Below are 26,662 nucleotides of genomic sequence, written 5' to 3'. Positions count from 1 at the left end.
GGATCCCAATGGGGAGGAAGAGACCTAAGTAACTTACTCACAAGCTCATCGTTAGGATAAGATTTACCAAGATTAGCTAGTTCGTTAGAAATAATAGAAAAACGAGTATACATTTCCGAAATACTCTCGTTTGGACTCATTCTAAACATTTCATACTTGCTCTTTAACAAGTTTATTTTGGAATCCTTGACTTGTGATGTTCCCTCATGGGTAGTTGCAAGGGTATCCCAAATAGTCTTGGCGGAATAAAAAAGAGCAACTCTATTAAACTCCTCGGTAGCTAAGGCACAAAACAAGGAATTTATTGCTTTGTAGTTCAAATTTGCTTGCCTTTTCTCTACCACATTCCATTCTTCAAAAGGATTGGAAGGTACATTGTATCCATTTTCAACAATGTACCAAAGTTCCACATCTATCGAAAGAAGATAGATGCGCATCCTTGTTTTCCAATGTCCATAGTTTGACCCATTGAAGAAAGAAGGTCTAGTTGTGGAATGGCCTTCCGGAAGTCCGGTTCCAATTTGGTGTGCCATTTCACAATTAGAAGTTGCCAAATAAAATCTTTCCCTAGTTAGATTTTGAAATAACTTTTACAAAAATTTTAAAATCTTTTAAGAGCCAAGGCTCTGATACCAAGTGAAAATCTGATATAGGGGGTCCCAAGTTATAATAGAAATGGCAACTATGAGGAGGGAGAATGCGGTTGTTTAAGAAAACTAGAATTTACCAATTTGAAAAACTTAAACCGATTAAGAGATCAAAAACAATATTTTAAGCATACAAGTTAAATCTAATGGTGCAATGCAAATGAAAGAGCAAAGAGATAGAGAGAGTGCACCCGAGATTTAAAGTGGTTCGGTCCTCAAACCCGAGGCCTACTCCACTCCACCAACCAAACCCGTTGATGGCTTCACTATTTGATCTTCTTAACCTTGGCGAAGATCGGTGCCAATTACAATTGCTTTAACCTTGGTGGCAATCCTCACCACGGAGAAAAAAGGGCTCCGCTTCTCCGACTACTCGCCCGAATACAAATCTTGAAAGATGAAAGAAAGAACTAAAAGATCCCTTCACAAGGGTTACAAAAGATGTACAATTGAGAGCCTATGATCCAAATCCTAGAGTTGGTGATGAGAGGCACAATTGAAGCTTGATTCACTCTTTGATATTCAAATGAAGTTTAAGAGTGTTAGGATTGATGGTTTGTATGTTTAGAACACCCATATTTATAGGAAAAACAAAATATGACCGTTCAGTGGCATTACGGTAATTCCAGCAAAATTCCAAACGGCTCTTTTTCAGACCGTTGGAGTGTTCTCGGAGTTCCGAGAAAAAATCTCGGAGTTCCGAGAAGCCACACAGAAATTGGAAAAAGTCTACTGGACCATTTCTCGGAGTTCCGAGAATAATTCTCGGAGTTCCGAGAAAAACTCTCGGAGTTCCGAGAAGCCTATGCAGAGCAGATTTTCAATTCTGTTTTTGGGCTTCCAGTTCTCAACCAAGATGGGATTGCTATGAGGGTTCCAAGGTGTTGGAACTCCACAAATACAATCACTTGTTTATTTAGGGTGTGTGAGATTACCTTAATTATGCCTCTAAAAACCTAATCTAGGTTTGGATCAATTACATTAATAAATGGTCTTCAATATTAATTTCTTCATGTCTTCAAGTCTTCATGACTTCTTGCTTGATGACTTTGGCCTTCCAATTAGTGGTCCAATGTGGGCTTCTTGGCCTTCAATCCAAGCATCCTTGATCTTACTTTATCAAGATCTACAACTTAGACAAACAAACACATTAGTGATAAATGATCACTTGTGTATTGGAATCATCAAAACAAGATGGGAATGCCAAGGTAAAAACCATTGGGCTTACAGGTGTAGTGCCCGGCGGACGGCGGCTAATCGGCCGTCCTCCAGATAGTCCTCCAGATAATGAAATAGCCGAGGTTGTGCTCAGGCTAGGTCCGACAGACCTGCTCTGATACCATGTAGAATTTGGATTTCTGCTAATCTAGAATACTTTCATTAATCAGTAACTTGTGCTTAAATAAGCACTAACAGATAAACATGGAAGGAGATAAACCTAATCTAACATGTAATCCTAATCCAACTGATTTGCCTAATCCACCACAATCCAATCTTATCCAATCAGATATGATATTCTCTAACAAGAAGCATAAACTTTTATCAAAAGTGAGCACCGAGGGACATGGACGCATCAACTTTATCAATAGACTTGAGCATGGAAAGTAAGGTCCGGGCAACGACCTAAGACTGGCCAAATCAATTGAATAATCTAATAATCTCAGCCAAATCAATTGAATAATCTAATAATCTCAGCCCTTGGTCTATGATGTCTTATTTATTTTTCCACCTTGAAAATTCTTTACTTTGTGCATGGGATGTTTCAACTATCATGTCGATCGCATCAAAGATCAACAGTCTTGATTTTACATACATATATCCTTTTGAAAGACCCAAAAATTAACAGAGAAAAACTTTTGTAATAGAAGAAGAAGATCGATGAGGTACAGCCAATGGAAGCCCCCTTTGCTCTCATCTTATTTTTGCAAGGGTGCGAAGAAAATATAGTAGGGCCCACCTATTTGTATGACCTAAGACATTCATTTGTTGATCCTTGAAGTAGATTAGACATTATCCCAAAAATCTTTTAAATAGGATGATATTAACCTTCAAATATAATTGGTGTAAAATGGGGGGATCAGATAGTTCAAAAAATGACAACACAAAAACCACCGTGTGGTAAAATAAGGATAGGTTCCCCTGTCCCTACTTCAGGACCAAGATTCTAGGGCTGCAACTTGGGTCGGGTTTTACCCTACCTGCTTCGACCCGACCCGAAAATAGCTTGGGTTGGGTTCATGTTTCTCGGGTTTCGGGTCGAGCCAGGTCTACGATCCAAAAGCCCGCATGAATCTCAGGTCGAGCCGGGTTTGAAGGGGCCCGACCCGATCCGACCCGACCCGAGTTACTTAAGTTATAGTATGTATTTTTATTTTTTTCTAAAACTTTGTTACTTTAAAAGTGAAAGCTTTAAAGTAAAACTCACGCACGCACGCAATCACAAGGATTGTTTACATCTTCTGTTCGTTTCCCCCCTTTAGCTCTAGGGTTTCAAGTTTCAACTAAATAGTTAATGCACTAAATAGTTTGTTGTTTATCTCATATGAGTGTAATCATTTGCATTTGGTAATGCATCAATTTATTCTCTTTGGACTAGTTATTAGTTAATGCACTAAAGAGTTTGCCATGCTTGAGTTTTTCAACTTCTATGAGTTGAGTTGCCTTGCCAAACAAGAGTTTTTCTTAAAAAATTGCGTCAACGTAAAAAAACCCGAGCCGACCCGAGATTTATCATGGGTAGGGCCGGGTTTGGGAATCGTGGGTTTTCCGGAAAAAAATCCGACCCGACCCAAGATATTTCTCGGGTAGGGTTGGTTTCTTCAAAACCCGACCCGCCCGACCCGAGTTGCAGCCCTACAAGATTCCATTCACGCCATACGTGGACCATCCATTTTGAAAAATATGAGATGAATTCGTTATAGAAGCAGGTGAATTTATCACCACCCAAAAACTTTACCTTTTCTTTCAACAAGAAGTTATAAGTAAGAGGAATGATAGATGCAAGGGCTCTCTTTATGCAAGGGCTCGAGAAGGGCCCCTGAATAGATCCACGTCACTTTTAAAGTCGGTTGAGAAACTGAATTTGGTTGCACTTAATGATGTGGATCTATTCAAGGGCCCTTCTTTAGCCCTTGCCTAAAGAGAGGCCTCGCATCTATCATTCCTCAGTAGGTAAATGGTAGTTATGGCCTTATGGGCTTTGGGCATTCAAAGCAAAAGAAGATTCTATGGTTTCTTGGAAAATCAAATGATATCGTCTATTGCATTCAAAGCTTTTGAAAATGCATTTAAACGAAGGGATTTGCTATGGACCATCACAGAAGGCATTTTGCGCCTGGGGTGTTGCAAGTGAGAGCAGCTACACAGGCTCAGATTTTGTCTTATTTGTTTAATTCCTGTGATGTGGCTGCTTTCACATGCAACGGCCTAATCACGAAATGCCTTCTGCGATGGTCCCTAGCAAATTCGCAGCCATATTTCCTTCCCTCCAAGAGTCGGTTACTCACCAAGAAAGGAAGCGACTCAAGGAGCTTGAGATTTGATCAACAAACATGACTTGTTTCCAAGGGGACTTTGATCGCCCATTGATTATATCCACCGCAAAATTTGAGTCCAATTCGATCCATACCTTGCACAGTCCATGATTTATAGCAAGATCAATCCCTTTCTTTATCGCAAGCAGCTCCAGAGCATAGAATTCTTTTCTATGCTGCCAATGCCACCTTCCTCATCATCCAAAGACCCATTAGTGTTTATTTTATATTCTCCGGGATCAGATTTCTGCCAAGTGCAGAATTGCTTGTTAGTTTTGATGGGAATGAATCTGTAGCCGAACTTCATAGAGGAATTCAGATTTATCTTGTCCGCGTTGTCCTTGAGATTCAGCTTATTTAGCCTTTTTAGCTTGATTTCCATGTGGATGTCCCAAGAATGTACTGCTTATGGTGGGAGGCATTTTCGAAGATTCTGAGATTTCGTTCATTCCAATTTTTTTTGAATTGCCGTCGAGAAGCCAAACTTAAGAGCTGTGGATGCTTGTCCTTCTCCCATGGTGTTTGATCTCAGCCAACTCTCTTCTTCCATAAGGCTCTTTCTGGGCTTTCTAAAATACCCGGCCCTCAAGAGAACCGATCTCCAGATCTAGCCAGTGAAACTACATCTGAGGAAAAGGTGATCAACACTTTCCTGATCATCTTTGCATACGGTGCGTTTTGAGTCCAGTGAGGTGCCCAAGAATTGTAGTCTATCTTTGGTGCTAAGCTTGTTTTGTATTGCTTTCCATGTTGTGATGGCATATCTACGAACGTGACCTGTAAACCAGATCTTTTTTTACCGTGGGAAGTTAGGTGGGCATCTCTGAAAGTGTTCCAACCACTCTTTACAAAGTGTAGGCCGTCAGTTTTTGGTTTCCAGATGGCTTTTGAAGGTCCATCATAGGTAAATATTGCCTTTTGAAAAGAACTTTCTCTTCAGTGAGGGAGGACTTGTCCAGGATCGGGTTCCATTCTCCATTCCTGTGTATCTGATCGAGGGTTATTGAAGATCTAAGGGAGGTGTCTGAACATGATCTGGAGACAATTTTGCACAGCGTTCCTTTTGGGTGCCGAAAATCATTTTGGACTCAGAATCAGTTCTAAAAACTGTATTCTTACATTTAATAATCATTTTGGACTCAGAATTAGTTCTAAAAACTGTATTCTTACGTTTATTAAAAGAGGAGAGGGCGGGGCCATGAAAAATACATAGGGCCAGTATTTGAGGCGTCCCATTAGCCATACAATAACCGGGTTTATATCAGAGATCGAAGGGCTGGAAATTGTGGTGAGGGATGCGAGTAGATTTCATCAATTCAAAGGCGGCATATGTTCTTGTGGAAACCACTGGTGAGAGCTACAATTACAGGCTAGTGTGATGGTGAATGACAAACTGTAAACATTTCTAAAACATGGCAAATCATATGTCACGAAGTAGAGATTAATTTAAGTCAACTTCGTAAAGACATGATAGATTTCTTACCATCAGAATGGGAGCACGCAAATATAAGTACATTTTTATGATAACTGTATGTATATGATGTAGGATAGGACCTCCCAATTACATTTCAAACTGACAAAATTTTCAATACATTCACATGAGAGTTCACCCAGAACTTCATGCAGACATAGCATTACATATACATTGAGGGACTTCACTTCCTTCCACTCACCATGCTTTGGTCGGGCATTCCTCCCAAGCCAGTGTGGGAGGAACTTGTCTTAACCATGCCATCTGCATTTCTCAAATCAATCAGATCTTCAAACAAACTGTTTGAATCCCGACTATGTGCAGCTGAAGGGTCCACATGGGCAGGTTTGGGGCTCCCCTGTGTTTCTCCATGCGTTGTCGGAACTCGGAACGTTATTTCCTCTTGAGCTAATAGAATTGAACTGCTGCAAAGGTCTAGTGGCATGCATGGGTGTGTAAGAGGCAGCAGTGTTCGCATTAGATGATTGAAATCAGGGAGAAGCCGAAGGCAATGGACTATAGATGGGATTCACATGGGTTGCCCAAGGCGGGGTGGTAAGCTAGATTAGTACTGGGGGAATTGGGGTTGGGGCTGATATTGAGGTTGAGGCTGAGGCTGATATTGAGGTTGAGCTTGATGTTGGGGTTGAGCCCAAGCGACAACATAACTGCTGTAGGGCGTCTGTCCCTGTTTTACGGGATATTGCTGAGGACCATGGGGATAACCTTGTGCATTGGGGGAAACTGGTACCTGACGCCCCAGATTGGCTAGAAGCAGAGGGAGGCGTCAGAGGAGTATGGGGTGACGATGAGTTTGTTGACAATGTAATGCTAAGAAAGTCGATCATGGGAAGATTGTTATTGACAATAAGTTGAAGGTTGGAGATTCTTGTGTATTTTGAGTTCATGGACAGTAATAGAGTGCAAATTTTAATTGCATAGCAATGATGTGATGAGGCATGCCGTAGAAATTAATTGTAGTTATCAAATGGTTTGTATTATATTCAGTATAATGATGACTGGAGAATGTCTAAGATGTGGCTTTGATGCTTATTATAGATACGGTAGTCAGGTTATATGATACTGTTTTAGTAGCTTCAAGCTAAATTTTGCTGGACAGTTAAAAAAATAGCTGATTGTGGCATTTTCAAAGCTAATGGGATGCCTCAAATACTGGCCCTACGTATTTTTCATGGCCCCGCCCTCTCCTCTTTTAATAAACGTAAGAATACAGTTTTTAGAACTGATTCTGCGTCCAACATGATTAATAAACGTAAGAATACAGTTTTTAGAACTGATTCTGAGTCCAAAATGATTATCGGCACCCAAAAGGAACACTGTAAAATTGTCTCCAGATCATGTGCAGACACCTCCCTTAGATCTTCAACAACCCTCGATCAGATACACAGGAATGGAGAATGGAACCCAATCCTGGACAAGTCCTCCCTCACTGAAAAGAAAGCTCTTCTCCAAAAGGCAATATTTACCTATGATGGACCTTCAAAAGCCATCTAGAAGCCAAAAACTGACGGCTTACATTCTGTAAAGAGTGGTTGGAACACTTTCAGAGATGCCCACCTAAGCCCCCCTGGTAAAAAACGATCTGGTTGATGGGTCACGTTCCTAGATATGCCATCACAACATCGAAAGCAATACAAAACAAGCTTAGCACCAAAGATAGACTACAATTCTTGGGATTTGAGATGAGAATGCAGCCACCCCATGAATAAGACAAAATCCGTTGAAAAGTGAGCCTATGTGGCTGCACTATCATGCAACAGAGGGGCTGCAAAATGCCTTCTGCCATGGTCCCTAGCAAAAGTAAAGAAGTGAGAATTAAACACTCTATTCTTTGTTTGTTGGTTTCAGACAAACTTGAATTAGAAGTCCAGTAGCAGCCACCCTATGAAATGGACAAAATCTATTGAAAAGTGAGCCTATGTGGTTGCACTATCATGCAACAGAGGGGCTGCAAAATGCCTTCTGCCATGGTCCCTAGCAAAAATAAAGGAGTGAGAATGACATAATCTCTCTTCTTTGATTTGGTGATTTCAAATATACAGGAATTAATAGTCTAGTAGCCAGTTTCATAGCCTCTTTCAAACATACTCTACTGATTGAAAAATCCCAACGTTGGGATACTCTCCTTGATGGCAACGGATCATACCTTGTATCAGCCCCGTCTCGACCTCAACGATGGTAGGCATTCGATTCCATGGCCGGCGATCGGGGTCCTTGCCACAATTTTCGTCGTGATTTGCATTCTGTTATATTTTTTGATAAAATGGTACCACAAAGAGAATAGCAACGGAGGGAACCAGGGAGCTCCACAGAGCCGAGGGCTTGACCGGGTCCGTGATAGATAGTTTCCCTACCTTTGAATATGGCGTGATGAAGATGCATAGAGACACACTAGAGTGTGCCATATGCTTGGGTGAATTCAAATACCGGGAATCTCTTCGATTGCTGCCTAATTGCAGCCACAGCTTCTATGTCGTATGAGTCGATTCTTGACTTAAAGATAAAGCAACCTGTCCGGTTTGCCAAGCTCAATCCATTAGAAGGTTAATATCTCCTTCCTTTTTAGACTACAATCCATGTTACACTATAGTAGTTTATTTCTGTGTTCTCTCTGTTATCTATAGTTTTTTTTATCAATATTACACTATTTCATGATTTTCGTTTTGTTGTTCTGAGATTTGTTTAGGTGTTAAGATTTGATTTAGGGAATGATTAGGATGGTAATGATGTTTGGTTTTTGATGTAGCCGAGACTTTCATCGGTTTTCTAAGTTATCTATTTATCTGTCTAATGTAGAGAATAAGGTTATTATCACCTGTCTTTTAGGCAAAGCACGTTGCTAGTGTAATCTTTATGTATCAATTGATTGAGAAAAAAGAAAGAAAGCAAGAAAAGGTAAATTGAATACAGGAATGTTAAAGATAATATATGAATATGGAAGGCTATCGAAAAAATAATTTATACTCAATTTGTGTGTATTAGATGATTTATATCTCTCCATTTAAGAAAAATCCTTCCAGACATTGTTACCTATAGTGTGCTTATAAATGGATTAAGCAGACAAGCTCAGACGAGAGAAGCAAAACAGCTACTATTTAAGCTGTTTTATGATAACTCAGTTCTAGATAGTATCACATACGATACACTCGTAGGTCATTGCAGCAATGCTAAATTTACATATAGATGTACATTGTTGCCTCCTTAGGGAGAAAAAAATCAATGAAATATTTTGTATATTTGTAAAACTTGTTGATCAGTTGGAGGATGCCTTAACTTAGCACAAATCAACAATTATCAAAATCCATTATAGACAAGTCAGGCATGACCACATATCTATGTCCCACTCTAGGATGAGTTTTAGCACTATTAAGGATGAATTAGCATTTTTCTTTTTATATTTTTCTTATCCTTCTTTCACCTGATTAGAAGGGGGAGTTGTTAAAATATTTAATAGAAGTAATTATGAGAGGCACGATACTTATTCAATTTTTCCATTCAGAACTCTTTATTTTATACTGAGGATCAATTCCTAACTCAAAAATGAAATAAACACTAATAACAACTTCTATTAATATGGTCCCTTGCATATATCTATGTTCCATTCCAGGGTGAGTTTTCCAATTATTAAGGGCAAATTAGGCTTTATTTTTTATAATTTCCTCTCCTTTTTACACCTGATTATGCAAATAATTACAGGAAGATATTGGTATTTGAATGATTAGCCTATTTTTTAATATCAGTAACAGTGAGAGGGCATGATACTCTTGCAATTCTTCCATTCAATACTCTTCTTTTATGCTGCAGATTGATTCCCAACTCAAAATTAAATAACCACGAACAACATCTTTTATTAATATGAAGAAACTCCATGAAAACAGAAACTTGGTTACAAAAGACAGCAATCCTGATTCACATGTGTTAAACGAGTTAAAACAAGCACTTAAGGGTATCTTGGTCAATTGACACAACACAAATATATAATAATTTTTTAGAGGGCGATAAAAAAGTTCCCTTCTATGGAGGGAGGCGGTTTCTCCCTCTCATCTTCCTCTATCTCGTCCCCTCTCTCTCTCCCACATCTTCCTCTCTCTCATCTCACTCTCTCTCCCTTTCTCTCTCCCTCGCTCTCCCTCTCTCTCTCCCTCTCTCTCGCTCGTTTCCTCTCTCTCCCCATTGCTATCCCTCTTTTTACCGTCTCTCCCATGGTTGGCAAAAGATAGCCGCGGAGGCCGAATCGGGAACCGTGGAGGTCAGATCTGGAACATGGCTTTTCCGTGGTGGCTAGATTTAGGGCTGTGGAGGAAGGATCTGGGGCCGTGGAGGCTGGATTGGGAGCCGTGGAGGCCGAATCTGAAGCCATGGAGGCTGTGATCTGGACAGGGTAAGAAGTAGTTTATAGTGTTTATAAGTGGTTTATATAGGCTTATCAGTGGTTTAGAGTGTTTACAACTGGTTTATATAGGGTAAACAGTGGTTTATCTAAGTCTATCAGTGGTTTATATAGGCTTATCAGTGGTTTAGAATGTTTATACATGATTTATACAGGGTAAACAGTGGTTTAGAGTGTTCATAAGTATTTTATATAAGCCTAGCAGTGGTTTAGAGGATTTATAAGTATATAATATATGGTAAACAATGGTTTAGAGTGTTTATAAGTTGTTTATATAAGTCTAACAGTGGTTTACAACTGGTTTATATAGGGTAAACAGTGGTTTATCTAAGTTTATCAGTAGTTTAGAGTGTTTATAAGTGGTTTATATAAGCTTATCAGTGGTTTAGAGTGTTTATACATGGTTTATACAGGGTAAACAGTGGTTTAGAGTGTTCATAAGTATTTTATATAAGCCTAGCAGTGGTTTAGAGGATTTATAAGTGTATAATATATGGTAAACAATGGTTTAGAGTGTTTATAAGTTGTTTATATAAGTCTAACAGTAGTTTAGATTGTTTATAACTCGTTTATATAGGCTTAACAGTGGTTTAGAGTGTTTATAAGTTGTTTATACAGTATAATTAGTGGTTTATATAGGGGTAATCAGTAGTTTAGAGTATTTACAAGTGATTTATATAGGGTAAACCGTTGTTTAGAGTGTTTATAAGTTGTTTATACAGTGTAAGCACTAGGTTAGAGTGTTTATAAGTGGTTCATGTAAGCCTAGCAGCGGTTTAGAGTGTTTATAAGTTGTTTATATAAGCCTAACAGTGGTTTATAGTGTTTATAAGTGGTTTATATAGGCTTAACAGTGGTTTAGAGTGTTTATAAGTTGTTTATACAGTGTAAGCAGTGGTTTAGAGTGTTTATAAGTGGTTCATGTAAGCCTAACAGCAGTTTAGAGTGTTTATAAGTGATTTATATAGGGTAAGCAGTGGTTTGGAGTATTTACAAGTGGTTTATATAGGGTAAACAGTGGCTTAGAGTGTTTATAAGTATTTTATATAAGCCTAGGAGTGGTTTAGTGTGTTTACAAGTGTTTAATATAGGGTAATCAGTGGCTTAAAGTGTTTATAAGTGGTTTATATAACCCTATCAGTGGTTTAGAGTGTTTATAAGTGGTTTATATACACTTAGCAGTGGTTTTAGAGTGTTTATAAGTTGTTTATTTAGGATTACCAATGGTTTAGAGTGTTTATAAGTGGTTTATATTGGCTTAACAGTGGTTTATAATATTTATAAGTGGTTTATATAGGGTAAGCAGTGGTTCATATTTCCTTGTCATGACTTAGTAGTGGTCTAGAGTGTTTAAAAGTAGCCCGAATTGTCTTAGTAGTGGTTTATGTTGTTTTATGGAGACTTAGTAGTGGTTGAAGTTGTGCATAATTCTAAAATGGCTGCTTTACTTGTTAATTGGAATGGTTTTTTTCAATTGGTTATTTTGACAATGGTTTAATTTTGTGTAAACAGAAGAATGGTAGAACGAAGAGCTTCTTTTATCTTACACGTCGACGGCTTTGTAAAGGATGCAGTATCATTTGAATACGTCGGCGGGAAGAAGTTGCCCGTAACTGTGGGTCGGAAAAAAATTGTGAAAGAATTGGAAGCAATTAGGGGTTTAAACCAAACTTTAGGGCTCTAAACCATACAATTCTAAGAAATTAGGGGTTCAAACAAAACTTTACGACTTTAAACCATATATTTCTAAAAAATATAACCAAACTTTAGGGCTTTAAACCATAGATTTCTAAAAAAAAATTAGGGTTTTAGTTGCTGATTTTCCAAACTGAAAGAGAGAGCTAACTTATTGGTTTGAGTCTAAACTGATTTGGGAAAATTATAGAGTTTTCTAAACTGATTTTCCAAAATATACGGTTTTCTCAACTAATTTGGGAAAATATAGGGTTTTCTAAACTGAATTTCTAAACCAAACTTGGAGGTTTAAACCAATAATCTATGAAAATTAGGAGAAAATTAGGGGTTTAAACCAAACTTTAGGGCTTTAAACCATAGATTTCTAAAAAAATTAGGGGTTTAAACAACTGAGAGGGAGAGACTACCAACCTGTGAGAGGAGGATCACTTAGAATAAGAGGATACCGGAGAGAGATGCACGAACCTACGGGGCATTGTGACCATCTAATGGACGGTTGGGATCATCCCATGAGAGAAAGAGGGCATTGTGGCCCTCTAATGGACGGCTGGGATCATCCCATGAGAGAGAGGGGCATTGTGACCCTCTAATAGACGGTTGGGATCATCCCATGAGAGAGAGGGGGGCATTGTGGCGCTTTAATGGACGGTTGGGATGATCCCATGAGAGAGAGAGAGAGGGGGGCATTGGGGCCCTCTAATGGACGGTTGGGATCATCCCACGAGAGAGAGAGAGAGAGAGAGAGAGAGAGAGAGAGAGAGAGAGAGAGAGAGAGAGAGAGAGAGAGAGAGAGAGAGAGAGAGAGAGAGAGGGGGGGCATTGTGGCCCTCTAATGGACTGTTGGGATCATCCCATGAGAGAGAAAGAGAGAGGAATTGTGGCCCTCTAATTGATGGTTGGGATCATCTCATGAGAGAGAGAGAGAGAGAGAGAGAGAGAGGTGACGGTATTTTAAAAATGAGGGTATTTTTGTCCTAAACCCTTGCAAACCGGTCACCATCACTCTAGATTGGTTATTTCCAAGTCTCCCCTCTTCACATGTCATAGTCAGTAGAAAGCCCTTTCATTTGGTCATTTTTCCTTTGATTAAACTTGGTTCTTCTTCTTCTCTCTCACTGCTTTCTCTCTCTCACTGTAGACAAACATCTGGTTCGTTCTTGGGATTTTCTTGTTTCCTAGTGGAGAAAGTATGGCAGAAATGGTACAAATGTTTGTATCCTCTGTTCTTGGTGCACTGTTTGGCAATCTGACGGAATCGGCAATACAAGAAATGAAATCAAAATGGGGTGTTGGTGTTCAGGAGGAGGTGGAAAAGTTAGAGAGGAAAGTGAAATTAATTCAAGGCGTGATTGAAGATGCTGAGGAAAAGCAATTTCACTCTAAGGCTGTTGGAAGTTGGCTTCGAGAACTCAAGAATATCGCCTACGACGCTAATGACATATTGGACGATGTTGCTTTGGAAGCTCAATCAAGCAAGAGACAGAAGGTAGGGGTTGTCCGGTACTTCTCCTCTATTTTCCAGTACGAACGTAACATAGCATGTGAGATAAGGGAGATTAGTGGAAGGTTAGATGTGATTGTAAAGGAAGGACATGACCTCCATCTCGAAATTAGAAGCGACGGGAAACTAGCTCTTTGGTAGAGGAATCTGATGTGATTGGTAGACAAGTCGACAAAGACAAAATCATACAATTGTTGGTTTCAGATGATGATAAATTGTACTCTGTTATTCCCATAGTTGGCATGGGTGGGGTTGGGAAGACTACTCTTGCTCAATTCGTCTACAACGATCAGAGGGTCAAGACGCATTTTGGGCTCAGAGCGTGGGCTTGTGTGTCTGATGATTTTAATCTACTGAGAATAACAAAGGCACTTGTTGAATCTGCAAGTGGAAGCAACTGTGATCTCTCAAACCTGGATGCCGCACAGCGTTGTCTCGAAAAGAAACTCAACGGTAAGAAATTTTTAATTGTTCTCGATGACGTGTGGGGTGAAAATCAAATTCATACTCATTGGGACACTCTACGAGTTCCCTTTGGAGTTGGAGCGAAAGGAAGTAAAATTATCATTACTACACGAGATGAAAGGGTTGCAAGGATGTTGGGCACAATTCCTTCCCACCATTTGAAGGTTTTACCAGATGCTGATTGTTGGGAATTGTTTACTCGGCGTGCTTTTGCGGGAGGGATTTCAAATGCCTTTCCGGAACTGGAGGAAATCGGTAGGCAAATTGTGAAGAAATGCAAAGGCCTGCCTTTGGCAGTAAAGACATTGGGGGGAATCTTGTCTTATAAAAGGACTGTGAGCGAGTGGGAAAGGATTTTGACAAGCGAAATATGGAAGGATGATGATAATAAAATTTTGCCAGCTTTGAGATTGAGCTATTGTCACCTGCCAGCCAATCAAAAGCATTGTTTTGCCTATTGTGCCAAATTTCCTAAAGATCATCAGTTTGAGAAAGATGTGTTGGTGCAACAATGGATGGCTACAGGCTTCATTCAAACCAAAGGAAGCACACTCCTAGAAGATATTGGTGGGGAGATATTAGATGATTTATTACTAAAGTCTTTCTTTCAGTATTCTTACCAATTCTTCTTTCCGAAGATTTCAATATATGTGATGCATGATTTAGTGCATGATCTAGCAGAATCTGTCTCAGGGGATGAATGTTGTAGAATGGAAGACGGTATGCCACGAAGCATCCCTGAAATGGCACGTCATTTATCATGGACTGACGTCAAAGAGGGTTCAATGTCTTTGGAGGCCTTGAGCAAATTTAAGAGATTGCGCACTTTACGACTGAGGGCTCCATCTTCCATTGACAACCAGATTCTCGATGATGCATTGATGGAGTTGAGATGCCTGCGTGTATTGGATTTGAATGGATCTACAATCGACAAGTTGCCGGATTCGATTGGCCATTTGAAACATCTACGCTACCTTGACCTCTCTGGCACGAAGATAGAGAGGCTGCCTGAATCAGTAGCTAGTCTTTGTAATCTGCAAACGCTGACTCTGGAATTTTGCAGTCAACTTGAAGGGTTACCCAAAGGTATCACGAATCTAGTTAATCTACGGAATATTTTTGTAGAGTCTGTTCCTTTACTAGGAATTGGAAAATTAACTTCGCTCCAAACATTGCCGCATTTCAAGGTGTGAGAAGAGAGTGGTTGTCAGATAGGAGAGTTGAAGAACCTGAGTAACATTAAAGGAAGACTTGAAATTTCAGGTCTCGAGCATGTGCAAAACATAGAGGAGGCTAAAGAAGCCAATTTGAAAGATAAGAAATACCTTAATGAGTTGACATTGCAATGGGCCCGATATGGCAGTTCACAAGATGGAATAGTCAATAACGATGGGGTATTGGAAGGCCTCCAACCCCATGCCAACCTCAAAGAATTAAGTATAGAATCCTATGGCGGTGTCAGTTTTCCAAGTTGGATGTCACATCTCTCCAATCTGACTTGCATTACCATTGAGTATTGTAGAAATTGCGAACATCCCTTTCCTCTTGATTGCCAGCTACCTTCTCTTTGTGAGCTCACCTTACAGAACTGCCCCAAGCTGCAGGTGTTGCCCGCTGACCTTCCTGCCGTCACAAAGTTAAATATAAATGGTTGCAGAGAATTGAGTGCCCTTCCGAGGCTCCCATCTATTTGTGACTTAGAACTCATTAGTTGTGGCGTGAAGATGCTATTAAGCTTGACAACGCCTTGCCCTATCTCTCTTCAAAGGTTAACCATAGGAAGGTGTCATCAGTTGGAGTGTTGTCTCGAGAAGGTCTCTTTGCAAGATCTAACCTCTCTCCAACATTTGCAAATCTCTGACTGCCCAGGACTAAAGTCCTTGGGATATGGAGAGGGGAGGCTTCCCACCACGCTCAAATCTCTAAGAATTGTCGGATGTCCTAATCTCAAGTCCATGCCTACTCGGCTGGAAAACCTCACCTCCCTTGTAGAGTTATCCATTGCTACTCAACTCCCGCTTTTCTCAAAAGAGTCAGCACTGCCCATGACAATTAAAGACCTTCAAATATTTTCATGTGACAATCTCATGTCCTTGCCCAAGGGGATGCAAAGCCTCACCTCTCTCAAAAATTTGGTGATCCGTGAATGTCCTCAACTCCATTCCCTTTTTCCAAATGATGAAAATAATGACTATGGACTGCCCACTGAGCTCATTACTCTAGAAATCCGCACTTGTCCTAATCTCAGGTCCTTGCCCAAGGGGATGCAAAGCCTCACCTCTTTCACAAAATTGGTAGTCCATGAATGTCCTCAACTCCATTCCTTGTTTCTAGATGATGAAAAGAATGACCCTAGGCTGCCCACCCCGCTCACTACTCTAGACATCTCCGCTTTTCTTAATCTCAAGTCCTTGCCTAAGAGGATGCAAAGCCTCCTCCCCTGCCTCAAAGAATTGAAAATCAAAGATTGTCCTCAACTCCATTCCTTGTTTCCTGATGATGAAAATAATGACCATGGGCTACCCACCACGCTCAATAACCTAGAAATCTTTTCTTGTCCTAATCTCAAGTCCTTGCCCAAGGGGATGCAAAGCCTCACCTCTCTCAGAAATTTGATAATCGATAGTTGTCCTCAACTCTTTTCGTTGTTCCCTGATGATAACAACAATGAATATGGGCTGCCCACTAATCTCTTCAATCTTTTCATCTGCACTTGTGAAAATCTCAAGTCCTTACCCAATGGGATGCAAAACCTCACATCCCTCGATTATTTACATATTTGTTACTGTCCCGAAATATCATCCTTGCCAGAAGATGGCCTCCCCACTACACTTAAAAGTTTGTATTTTGTTGGATGTCCTAATTTGAAGGAATCATGTCAAAAGAACGATGGCCAAGATTGGCCCAAGATACAACACATCCCCCATTTTGTCTGCATATAGACAAAGGTGCGTCCTCTTTCCCCGTTTAAACATTTTCTACCATTGCATTATTATTATTATTATTATTATTGCCTAGGACTATCCTTTTGTACAAAACATGGCAATGTAGAAACATGAACGGAGGATTTTAAGAATCAGAGCGAGAGCTGAATCGATGGAATTCGGTGGTGGAAAGAGATTCTAGAATGTAGATGGGATTAAAGGATAGATTGTTGTATTACTCTCAGTTCCTCTACCTTGCCATCCACAACCATGACAGGTAAACAAAGATGAGTAATTTTTTCATTTTCATTAATACAAAATTGGAGCATGTTCGTCTGCTTTTTTTGTATGATTCTTCATGGGGTTTTTTTGTAATATTCCAAAGATTTACTGTTTTTGTAAGATTCCGTTTTGGAGATAAAAACGGGAGTGATGTGACTGACTGTTGATTTGATTTATAAAATTTTGCTTCTATAAGACATCAAATAGTGACAAAAACTTTTCATTTACATGGCTTAAAATAAAGTTGAGGACCACCCAAGTTTTCCCTAGATACTTCCTTGAGATGCATTTATAGTCGTGGGACATAATATGATTGGCAGGGGCGGAGGGACATATAGTGTGGGCGTGGCCATGGCCCCAATGACTTGAAAGGGGATCCCTTAGATTTTAATAGTTTTCCAATTTTGGGGGTTTCATATTTACAATAATAGTAATAATAGAAAGGGGAAAGGAATGCGGAGAAAGGAATTGAATTTTTGGGTGTATATATTACAGACAAGTTTAAGTGTGTAGTTGAATTTTGAATTTTTTTAATTTTATTAATTATAGGATTAGATGAAGAAGCTTAAAAACAATTTACAAGCTATTACTTAGGCATTATTAGGCTGTGCATGAAACGTAAGTGATCTTCTACCTTTTCTAGTTATTTGCAACATGATATTACTAAAATATGTTATATTGATATAACTAATGAAAAGTGATCCTACAGTTGAATTTTATTTGACAACTAAAATTTGTTTTAGATTAATTTCTTCTTCTTCTTTTTATCATAACTATTATTTATTATAAACTCTGGATATGTTAAACTCCATATAAGTTTTGGACTATCGGAGTATAATATAAGTGGCATCCAGATGGTATTAGTTCTGACTACAAGGGTTATATGTAATTTTTATTCTAACACTTCCACAAGAGCAATATGTCGTAAGACCGATATAGTATGGCCAATTGTTTTGAATTTGTTTGTCAATTGTCGTAAAGTCAATTGTTTTGAATTTGTTTGTCAATTGTTCCATGCAAGTGAAGCTTGTAAAACTGTGTAAGATTTGACTGGGAACTCTCATTGTTTTACAAAAGAAAAATATTTTTACTTCGGAAACCTCTATTCTAAAATGTTTTATCTTACATTCTTGATCTGGCTAGCTAAGGTTGGTGGTTACTTACTTGACTATCTAGCTCACTCTGTATTTATTCTGTTACAAATGACCTAGGTTGATTAACTCCAATGCTTGCGGGAACACTGTGGAGTTTCATGGACGCTTGAAAACTTAAATGTTAGAATTTGCTTAGAGACAAGACAGTTTATTTAAATTTGTTATTACCATTTTTTGTTATTTGGGAGTTTGTCATATCTGTTATAGATTATAACCTCATTATGTTTGGAAGTTCATATTTTATTTTTTATCGAGGAGTTATTTAGGGAGTCATGGATTTCTTTTATTGCGGATTGTGACCTCGTTTTGTTGGATTTAGTTTATTAAATTATTATTGATATGTTTTGGAATTGTTCTGCTATGAAAGTTTGAAATGCAAATTGAGACCTTGCATGTTTATGCGACGAGCCCTTTGGGGCTCGACTAGTACGATCCCTCCTTCAACCCAAAATGAAAGGGGTGATCTTGTAGTTCTTAGTCTGTGAAAGAATTATTGCATATCCAATAAACATCGGTTTTGTCTGGACACAGGGTCCACAATAAAGTGGAAATACTCGCAGAAGTTTACTTGAGATGGAATGTCGATAAATGCTAGACTAAGTACAAATACACACTTAGAAATCATGTGTTGTGCAGCAAACAGTGGATCATATTTTCATTCACAAGAGTTTCATAGGAAGATATGGTTCTACATTCTTGATTTATTTGGAATGGCTGGACATTTCCATTCATATAGATTATATGGTGGAGGCTTGGGTCCTCATGACGGGTTTGCAAGGAGAGAAATAGAAGGATCTACAAGGGAAACAACAAAGGGAGCGTAGTATCTAGCAAAAGATTTTATCTTTTGTGGTGAAGTGAGCAATCATCCTTCCGAAGTTCAGAGGCTATTCGAAGTCTTCCATCTGTTTATGGTGGAATGTGATTCACTTGAGTGCAATACGCTCCAATCACCACCAGCATAGGTGGTTGCCTCCTGACCCTATATTAGTTAAGCTGAACTTCTGTGGTTATAGCTTAGTTAATCCGAGCTTTGCTGGTAGTGGTGGACTTACTCATAATGTGAGAGCATTATCAGATGGGCCTGTTTGGTTCTGATAGGTATGACGGATTCTAAAGATACGGATGTCGTAGCTCTCTTGAGAGGGAGTTGGCTTGTGGATTCCTCCCTCCTTAATTCCCTAGTGGCGTAAGGAGACTCGCTCACTTCATATATTGGGAATGTAGGGTCGAGGTATCATTGAATATTTTTTTATGCTATGGAGGAGATTGTGGATATGGTGGAGGGGAATGTAATGTCCTTTGCGCACATCCTATGTTCAACTAACAGTGACACAGATCATCCGGCTCGATCTGAGGTTGAGATATAGAATTTTAGGGGTGTTTGATCACCTTCCTCCTTGAAGGGCTGTTGTATATTTACCTTTTGTTTGGGTGTAGTTGCTGATCAGCTCCATCAAAATTTTCATTTTTTTTATCATAATAAAGCTTAAAAAAATTTACTATAAGCCAACAAATCTTTAAAAAAAACATGGTCTCTATTAATATCACCTACTAAAACCCACTCAAACTTAACCCTAGATTCAAGAAATCATAGAAAATCCCTATAGATAGAAACACATCATCCAACTTTCAGCTCGAATCTTAGTTTCTCGTGATCAACCCCATGGCTTCACAGTTTGCAAAAGACGAGGATGGAAAATTGGATCAAGGAAAAATGCAGGGTAAGAAAAGCCGAATGTGGAGAGAGAATGAATGATGTGCAAATATAGAATCATAGGAAACAGATTGAATGGGATAAGTGACATGATGAGGCTCATGAAATGCAATAAGCAAAAATGGGAGAGGACCAAAATCTTACAATGAGAAGAAAACTAACTACGTATGATGGATACTTGAATAACTTTTTCTTGTAATTATGTAAAAAGTCTTGGCTCCACATAAAATTTCCTAATAAAATCAATCAACATCAAAATCCTAACGCCATGAACATAATCTCTACTGATTCCAAATGAATTAATAATGCCAAAAAAGAACAGTACCCATGAAAACATAGATTCATACTTTTGCCACAACTATTACCTCAAAATCAATCTCAGAAGGCTTAACAGGTAGTTGTTAAGAGTGAATTCCAGCAACCCAACAATGGCAACTATGAAATATACAAGTGTTTGCATGAAATGACAAAGCTGAAGAAAAATAAAATACTCACCCAACGGGGTCAACCGCATTAGTCGAAATCCTCACCTTCTTGCCGGTACCATTATACACATGCTCCTGGCTACAAGGGAGATTCAGCTCAATGGGGGTGCCTTTCGAGGGGGCAGGAGAAGGTTTTGTTTTTGCTGAGTATTAGGAACTATGCCAAAGGCCTCCGTGATGCATTGAAAGCGGTAGGGAAGGCCCTCATGCCACAGCCCACGGTGCAACTTGGATCGGGCTCAACCTGAATCTGACAGGTTTAACCCAATTTGAGCTCGGGTTGGATCGGCATTTCCTTGGGTTAGGGTTAAAGCCAACCTGATTTAATTTCGGGTTGGGTTAGGGTTTAGGCCTTGTGTCACGGACCTTTGGTTTTAGCAGCGGAATAACCTGTTTGGTGCCTCAACATATGCATATGTTAAGTCTAGCCTTCAACTGCGTAAGGGCCCTACACCCCCAACACCTCTTAATGTTTCATATGTGCACACAATCTCTAAGCTGTTCAACAGGCTACTCTGCTAAGATCTTGACATGCACTTCTAGATACTTTGCTCACGGCCACCAAATCTTTCATCAAGCTAATGAGCTTAGACTTGCCAAGACCAACTCTGAACCGACTCTTGTGATCAGCCAGCCTCACGCGTAGATCGAACATCGGGCCTTGATTCCCAATGCAAAGTCCATCCAGTTTGAGGCATGATACTTCCACGCATAAATCTGCCAGGCATAGAGGCATGGTCATCCAAGAAGCAAGCATGATCCATGGACTGATCTCCAAGGTATGCACCTTACGAGGGTAACTAAAGTCACCCCGACACGAACTCACGGGAAAGCCTCTAGATTGGCCTAACCACAAGATGTACCACGGTTCAGGAGGCAAAGTAATTTAGCGAGCCCCCTGCACTGGTTCGTACGCACAATGCATGTAGTAACCCAACCCAACATGCATTGTCTTTGGCCCCCGTCCTCGACCAAAAAAACTGGAGCATCCCTTTGGATAACTCTCAGTCCGCACCCAAAGCTCCCTTAGAGCACGCACATGAGCTGCAGTATGCACGCATAAGCAAGTTCTCGTACAACCCAAAACCAAACCACCAAGGTTAAGACCCAAACCTGTTGGGCCTATCGGGGAGGATTCAGAATGTCACGGGGCCAACTCCCCCTAAAGAGTTTGGCCAACCAACCCTTTCAACCAGGAGTGCCCACCAAAGGTGCTCTTAGTGACTACCCCTGAAGAATTATTGGGACATTGATTGCCCGAAATACCGATTGCATCCCTGTGACACTGAGCGCACTGCGAAGGTTGGGTTGCCCTCAGCTATTTTCCCATGACACTCCCTAGCTGATAACTTTGAAGCCCTCTTCGACACTAAGCACTCTGCGAAGCTCAATTCCACAATAGCAATGACTTCATAATCTTGAAAACAGGTGATACTGGTACTCTGACATTCAGTCCAACCCGACCTCCTCTACATACTACACCACCTCAAGTTCTTCCAACCACTGCTTTATAGATCTCTTATAGTTATCCCAAACATCGATGGTTTTCTTGGACTCCATCAAACTATGCGAAGGCTTTGTGTCACCACTACCTACAAACATCGTGGAAGGTTTTATGATGATACCTGCAAACACTGAGAGAGTGCCACCACTTCCAGCACGGCACTTGCCACTCGTTGGCCAAGTGTTGCAATTACCACATGCAAAGTACAAACGATTTTTAGGAAGCAACCTACATTCATAGGCAAAAGGAATCGCCATAGGTCCCACCTCCTCCAGAGGCCAAAAATCCCTTCCTGGGATCAACTGGTGCTGCAACTACGCAAAGTCCGAACATTCTCTTGGAAGCAACCTACATTCCCTGGTGGAAGGAACCACCATAGATCCCACCTCTTCGTGAGGCCAAGAATCCCTTGTTGGGATCAACAACTGCTGCAACACATGCCGCTTAGGCCATATGAAAAGTGTCGTGAGGAATACCTACATCCCCGAACCAAAGGAACGACCTCACATGCAAGTCGGAAGGGAAGTGTTTCCAGTGGCGAACGGTTGAGTAGCGCGTAAGAACCTGCCCTTGCGAGGGGAACAACAACTGGAAATGCCTGCTAATATCCCATAGGCTGAGGAGCAAAAGGAGGAATCCAGCCGCCTCATCGTGAGGCCAAGCATCGTCTGCTGGGATCACCCACAGCAACACACCTGCCACTCTGGCCAGGTGCAAGATCTCACAGGGAACCAACTACATCCCTAACTGCGACCCTTAGTGTTTCTTATTTCAGTCCATCACCAACCTAGTTGTTTGAACAATCAACCCTTATACCACCAATGGCCTCCTTAGGTACCCACGGCTAGTACTCACACTACTAACTGTCCAAATCCACCATCATTCAGAATGAGATGCCCTTTTGATCCCATCCAACATTGAAATTCCAAAGTAGCGAGAGACAAATAAGTCCACCATGTTGTTCTATACCAACACAGCCAACTCATATGCCATCTGAGTTCACCATACTGTCCCATACCAATGCAACAAGATCTATTGTCGATGTAAGCGGCCTTGGTGTCTGTTCCAAGGTCTTTCTGAGAAGGGCATCTTGCATGCTCGATTGTGTTGTGAACTGTCATCTAAGTACTTCAGTCATTGACCAGTTCTTCACCCTAAGTATGTGTCTTCAGTCCTTCGGTGTCGTGAACATCTTCACCCTACTGGCCCCCAGTATCGCCTCCCCTATCAGAGTAAATCGGATACCTTGACCCAGGTTCGTCTGTGCTTCCTCTTCACCCTAAGAGCATACTACGAGTCCATCAAACTAGTTATGCTATCGCACTAAGTGAACAAATCCACCTCTATAAGCGCTTTAGTGCCGACACGTTCAGCACCTCATCTCGTGTAGGGAAGGCTTCTTGCCTGCGTGCCAACCCTTTGTCATTGCGAGCCCTTAGGCCATATGCAAACCCATCGCTACTTAGCCAACTCTGCAACGGACCATTTACAACTTTCCAACTGCCACTTCCGATCTCACACATTGGTGGGTCATTGAAACATGCCAACTCATTCACTGATGGTTGATGTTATTCCACTGTATGAAGCTTCGAGCAAATTCATTGGCCAATGCTTACTCCAACATTGACGGTACCAATCCTTCCATGCCATCGCACCTCTGCTGCATGACTCAAGTAAGATAGGGGAGAGTCCAAACTTTCAAGTTGTCATACTTTACCACTTTGTTTGCTGAGCTCACAAAGTAAGCCATGCCACCAAAACAGCTCAATGATTTCTCACAAAAAACATTGAGAAAGCTTTGCATCCGCTCTTCAGAAATAAACATCCCCAAACATTCACTACTCTTGCCGGCTGACTATGGACTTTCAAGGTGTTAGTTTCAAAGAGATCTGCAACTTCGCACACCAAGCTGCCACGACTTGGACAACATTAAAGTTCTTCTAACTCTGCCATAACTAAAAGCGTTTCCCGTTCTTTCATCCACTTCCACTTGCACTTGAGATGTACTAACAATAGCCACAAACAATGCCACTTGCGGCAACTATGCCAAGCACAAACACCAACTGTATCACCGCTCCTTGACAAGCCCTTACATTCACAACCTGCCCTAATTTGCCACCTGATACCTATCTGATACCAACTATCAAAGCACACTATGAATTTAGCTTGGACAATTTTGCTCTAATACCAACTGTCATGGGCCTTTTGTTTTAGCAGCGGAATTACCCGTGCGGCGCCTCAACATATGCATATGCTAAGGCCAACCTTCAACCGTGCAAGGCTCTGAAGGCCCTACACTCCCAGCACCTCTTGATGCTTCATATGTGCACACAATCTCTATGTTGTTCAACAGGCATCTCGGATAAGATCTTGGCATGCACTTCTAGGTACTTTGCTCACGGACACCAAACTTTTCTTCAAGCTATTGAGCTTAGACTTGTCGAGACCAACTCTAAACCCACTCTCGTGATCAGCCAACATCACGAGTACATCGAACATCAGGCCTTAAAGCCCACTGTAAAGTTCATCAAGTAGGAAGCATGACGTTGTGACACAAAAATCAGCCAAGCACAGAGGCTTGGTCATCCAAGAAACAAGCATGCTCCATGGACTGATCCGCAAGGTATGCACCTTGCGAGGGTGACCAAAGCCACCCCGGCATGAACTCATGGGAAAGCCTAGAGATTGGCCTAACCACAAGATGTACCATGGTGCAGAAACCAAAAGTAATATAGCGAGCCCCCTGCACCGGTCCGTACGCGCAATGCATGTGTGAACCCGGCCCAACATGCATTGTCTTTGGCCCCCGTCCTTGACCAAAGAAATTGGAGCATCCCTTTGGATAACTCTCAGTCCGAATCCAAAGCTCCCTTAGAGCATGCACATGAGCTGCAATATGATTTCCTACTATGTGCCTCACATGCACAAGCAAGTCCTCACACAACGCACAAGCAAACCACCAAGGATCCGGCCAACACCTACTGGGCCTATCGGGGGAGGAGTCAGCATGTCATAGGGCCAACTCCCCCTTAAGAGTTTGGCCAACCAACTCTCTCAACCAGGAGTGCCCACCAAAGGTGCTCTTAGCGACTATGCCGGATGAATTATCAAGACATTGATTGCCCAAAATACCAATTGCATCCCCGTGACATTGAGCTCTCTGCGAAGGTTGGGTTGCCCTCAACTGTTTCCTCATGACACTTGGCAACCCGAATGTGACCTCCCTCCTCCAATTTTATCTTGATTTTCTTTGGGTTATTGTATTTTTCCATTTGGCCCAAGGTGAACCCGAACCAACCCAAGTCAATCCAACCCGATTTCAGGTTAGATGGGTTGGGTTAGGGTTGAGAGATTTAGAGGCAGGTTGGGTTAGGGTTGACCATCCTCAACCGGAGGCTTGGTTTTGATTGAGCTAAGGTTGAACTCAACCCGATCGAACCCGACCCGAGTTGCACCCCTACACAGCCGTGTATGAATGTGCAGCTCAAAATTATAGTGGGCCCCACATTGTTAGGGTGATAACCCATACAGGTGCGGCTCTTTGGCTTAAAGTCATGGGTATGCTCCCCATTGATGTGAGTTCGAATCCCCCAGCCTTACCCAATGCACATGGTTTACGGGTGATTGCACAAATCTATAGGGAATGGTCCCGCCCTAAAAGTTGGGGTGGGGATACCCTATGTCATAAAAAAAATGTTTGGGTGATCCAAACCATTCATTTGTGGGGCCAGATCCTCATCCCCTGATTTATGGAGGCTTAGGATGATCTAGCTCTTCAATATGTATAGATTTAAATATGGTGCCAGCGTAATTCGATTGGAGGATTAGGATCAGCCAATGGAGATGATTTTTGGGGCACAACCTATTTATGTCGAGGCTCAACAATTGAACAGTTTGGATCTTTGAACAAAATGGCCCCAATGATTTTTCTAAAACAAATATACGTTTTATGAGGTATGCACGTAGGTGGCATGTAATAGGTGGACATTAATGTATATTGTGTCCGTTCTTAGGTGAGCATATACTTTGAAACATACAATGAAGCTCATCTTGTTCGAAGGTCCAAACCTGCTGGGCCCCGTGTTATTAGATTGTGCCCCCAAAATCATCTTCATGGGATGATGTAACCCTCTAATGTGTAGATAAGCTACGCCATATGAAACCTCGATAGATCGTAAGGTTAGGAACATCGAGTGGAGTTGATTTTTGTGGTACTGCGTATTTACATTGTGATCTAACAACTGAATGGTTCAGATCTTTGAATAAGGAGGGTCCACTCTATTTTACAAAAATATGTGCTCGCATTTTTGTTAAAAAATCATTACTTCCTACATTATTCCAACATCCAGACCGTTCATATGATGGGCCTTGTTGTAAATAGGCCTTTCTCGGGAGATTGTTTTTCCACCCCCTTGAGATAATGCGCCCTCATTTTAACGGAAGTGGACTGGGCAGACTTTAACTCTTTTTGATATCAAATCGCGTTAACAGGGGGGAGCATAATCCTGGGGGGCATCATCCCATATGATGATACTAACTCTCCTCCTCATAGAGGTTGGTCGGAGGGTTTGGATCATCTTATGGTGGGCACAACAATTGAATGGTTTAGATCTTTGAAACATGCAGGCCCATGTGATTTTCATTTAAAAATATACTTTTTATGGTGTCCACCTTCTCCAATGATCCAAACCATTTATTGATGGGCCCACCAAGGGTTTGCTCTCAAAGAGAGAGGAGAGAAGAGAGAGTATTTACAAGTGGAGAGAGAGAGAGAGAGAGAGAGAGAGAGAGAGTTAGTATCATCATATGGGAAAGATCATAAGATCTTTGGTAATTTTAGCTCTTAAAGGATTTTCTTTTCTTAAAATCTTTG

General features: G+C 40.9%; 1 protein-coding gene across 1 annotated transcript; it reads left to right on the top strand.

Moving 5' to 3' along the window:
- The first annotated feature begins 12,955 nt into the window (after positions 1-12,955).
- On the top strand, positions 12,956-16,665 carry LOC143879054 (putative disease resistance protein RGA3). Its single transcript, XM_077381252.1, has 3 exons — positions 12,956-13,243; positions 13,372-14,910; positions 14,995-16,665. The coding sequence occupies exons 1-3, from the start codon at positions 12,956-12,958 to the stop codon at positions 16,663-16,665; spliced, it is 3,498 nt and encodes a 1,165-aa protein (XP_077237367.1).
- Positions 16,666-26,662: the final 9,997 nt, after the last annotated feature.

This window comes from Tasmannia lanceolata, unplaced genomic scaffold (genome assembly GCF_043159265.1).
Source record: "Tasmannia lanceolata isolate RefF3 unplaced genomic scaffold, GAP_Taslan_0.1 ptg000006l, whole genome shotgun sequence".
Lineage (NCBI taxonomy): Eukaryota > Viridiplantae > Streptophyta > Magnoliopsida > Canellales > Winteraceae > Tasmannia > Tasmannia lanceolata.
Note: the sequence above shows the minus strand (reverse complement) of the source record. Positions and strands in the feature narration are given on the sequence as shown.

Bases quoted from the DNA above. Each gene is read 5' to 3' on its own strand.
- LOC143879054 (XM_077381252.1), top strand. From the start codon at position 12,956: ATGGTACAAATGTTTGTATCCTCTGTTCTTGGTGCACTGTTTGGCAAT. The intron at 13,244-13,371 runs GTAGGGGTTGTC...TCTCGAAATTAG, and splicing joins AATCAAGCAAGAGACAGAAG to AAGCGACGGGAAACTAGCTC. The intron at 14,911-14,994 runs GTGTGAGAAGAG...TCAGGTCTCGAG, and splicing joins AAACATTGCCGCATTTCAAG to CATGTGCAAAACATAGAGGA.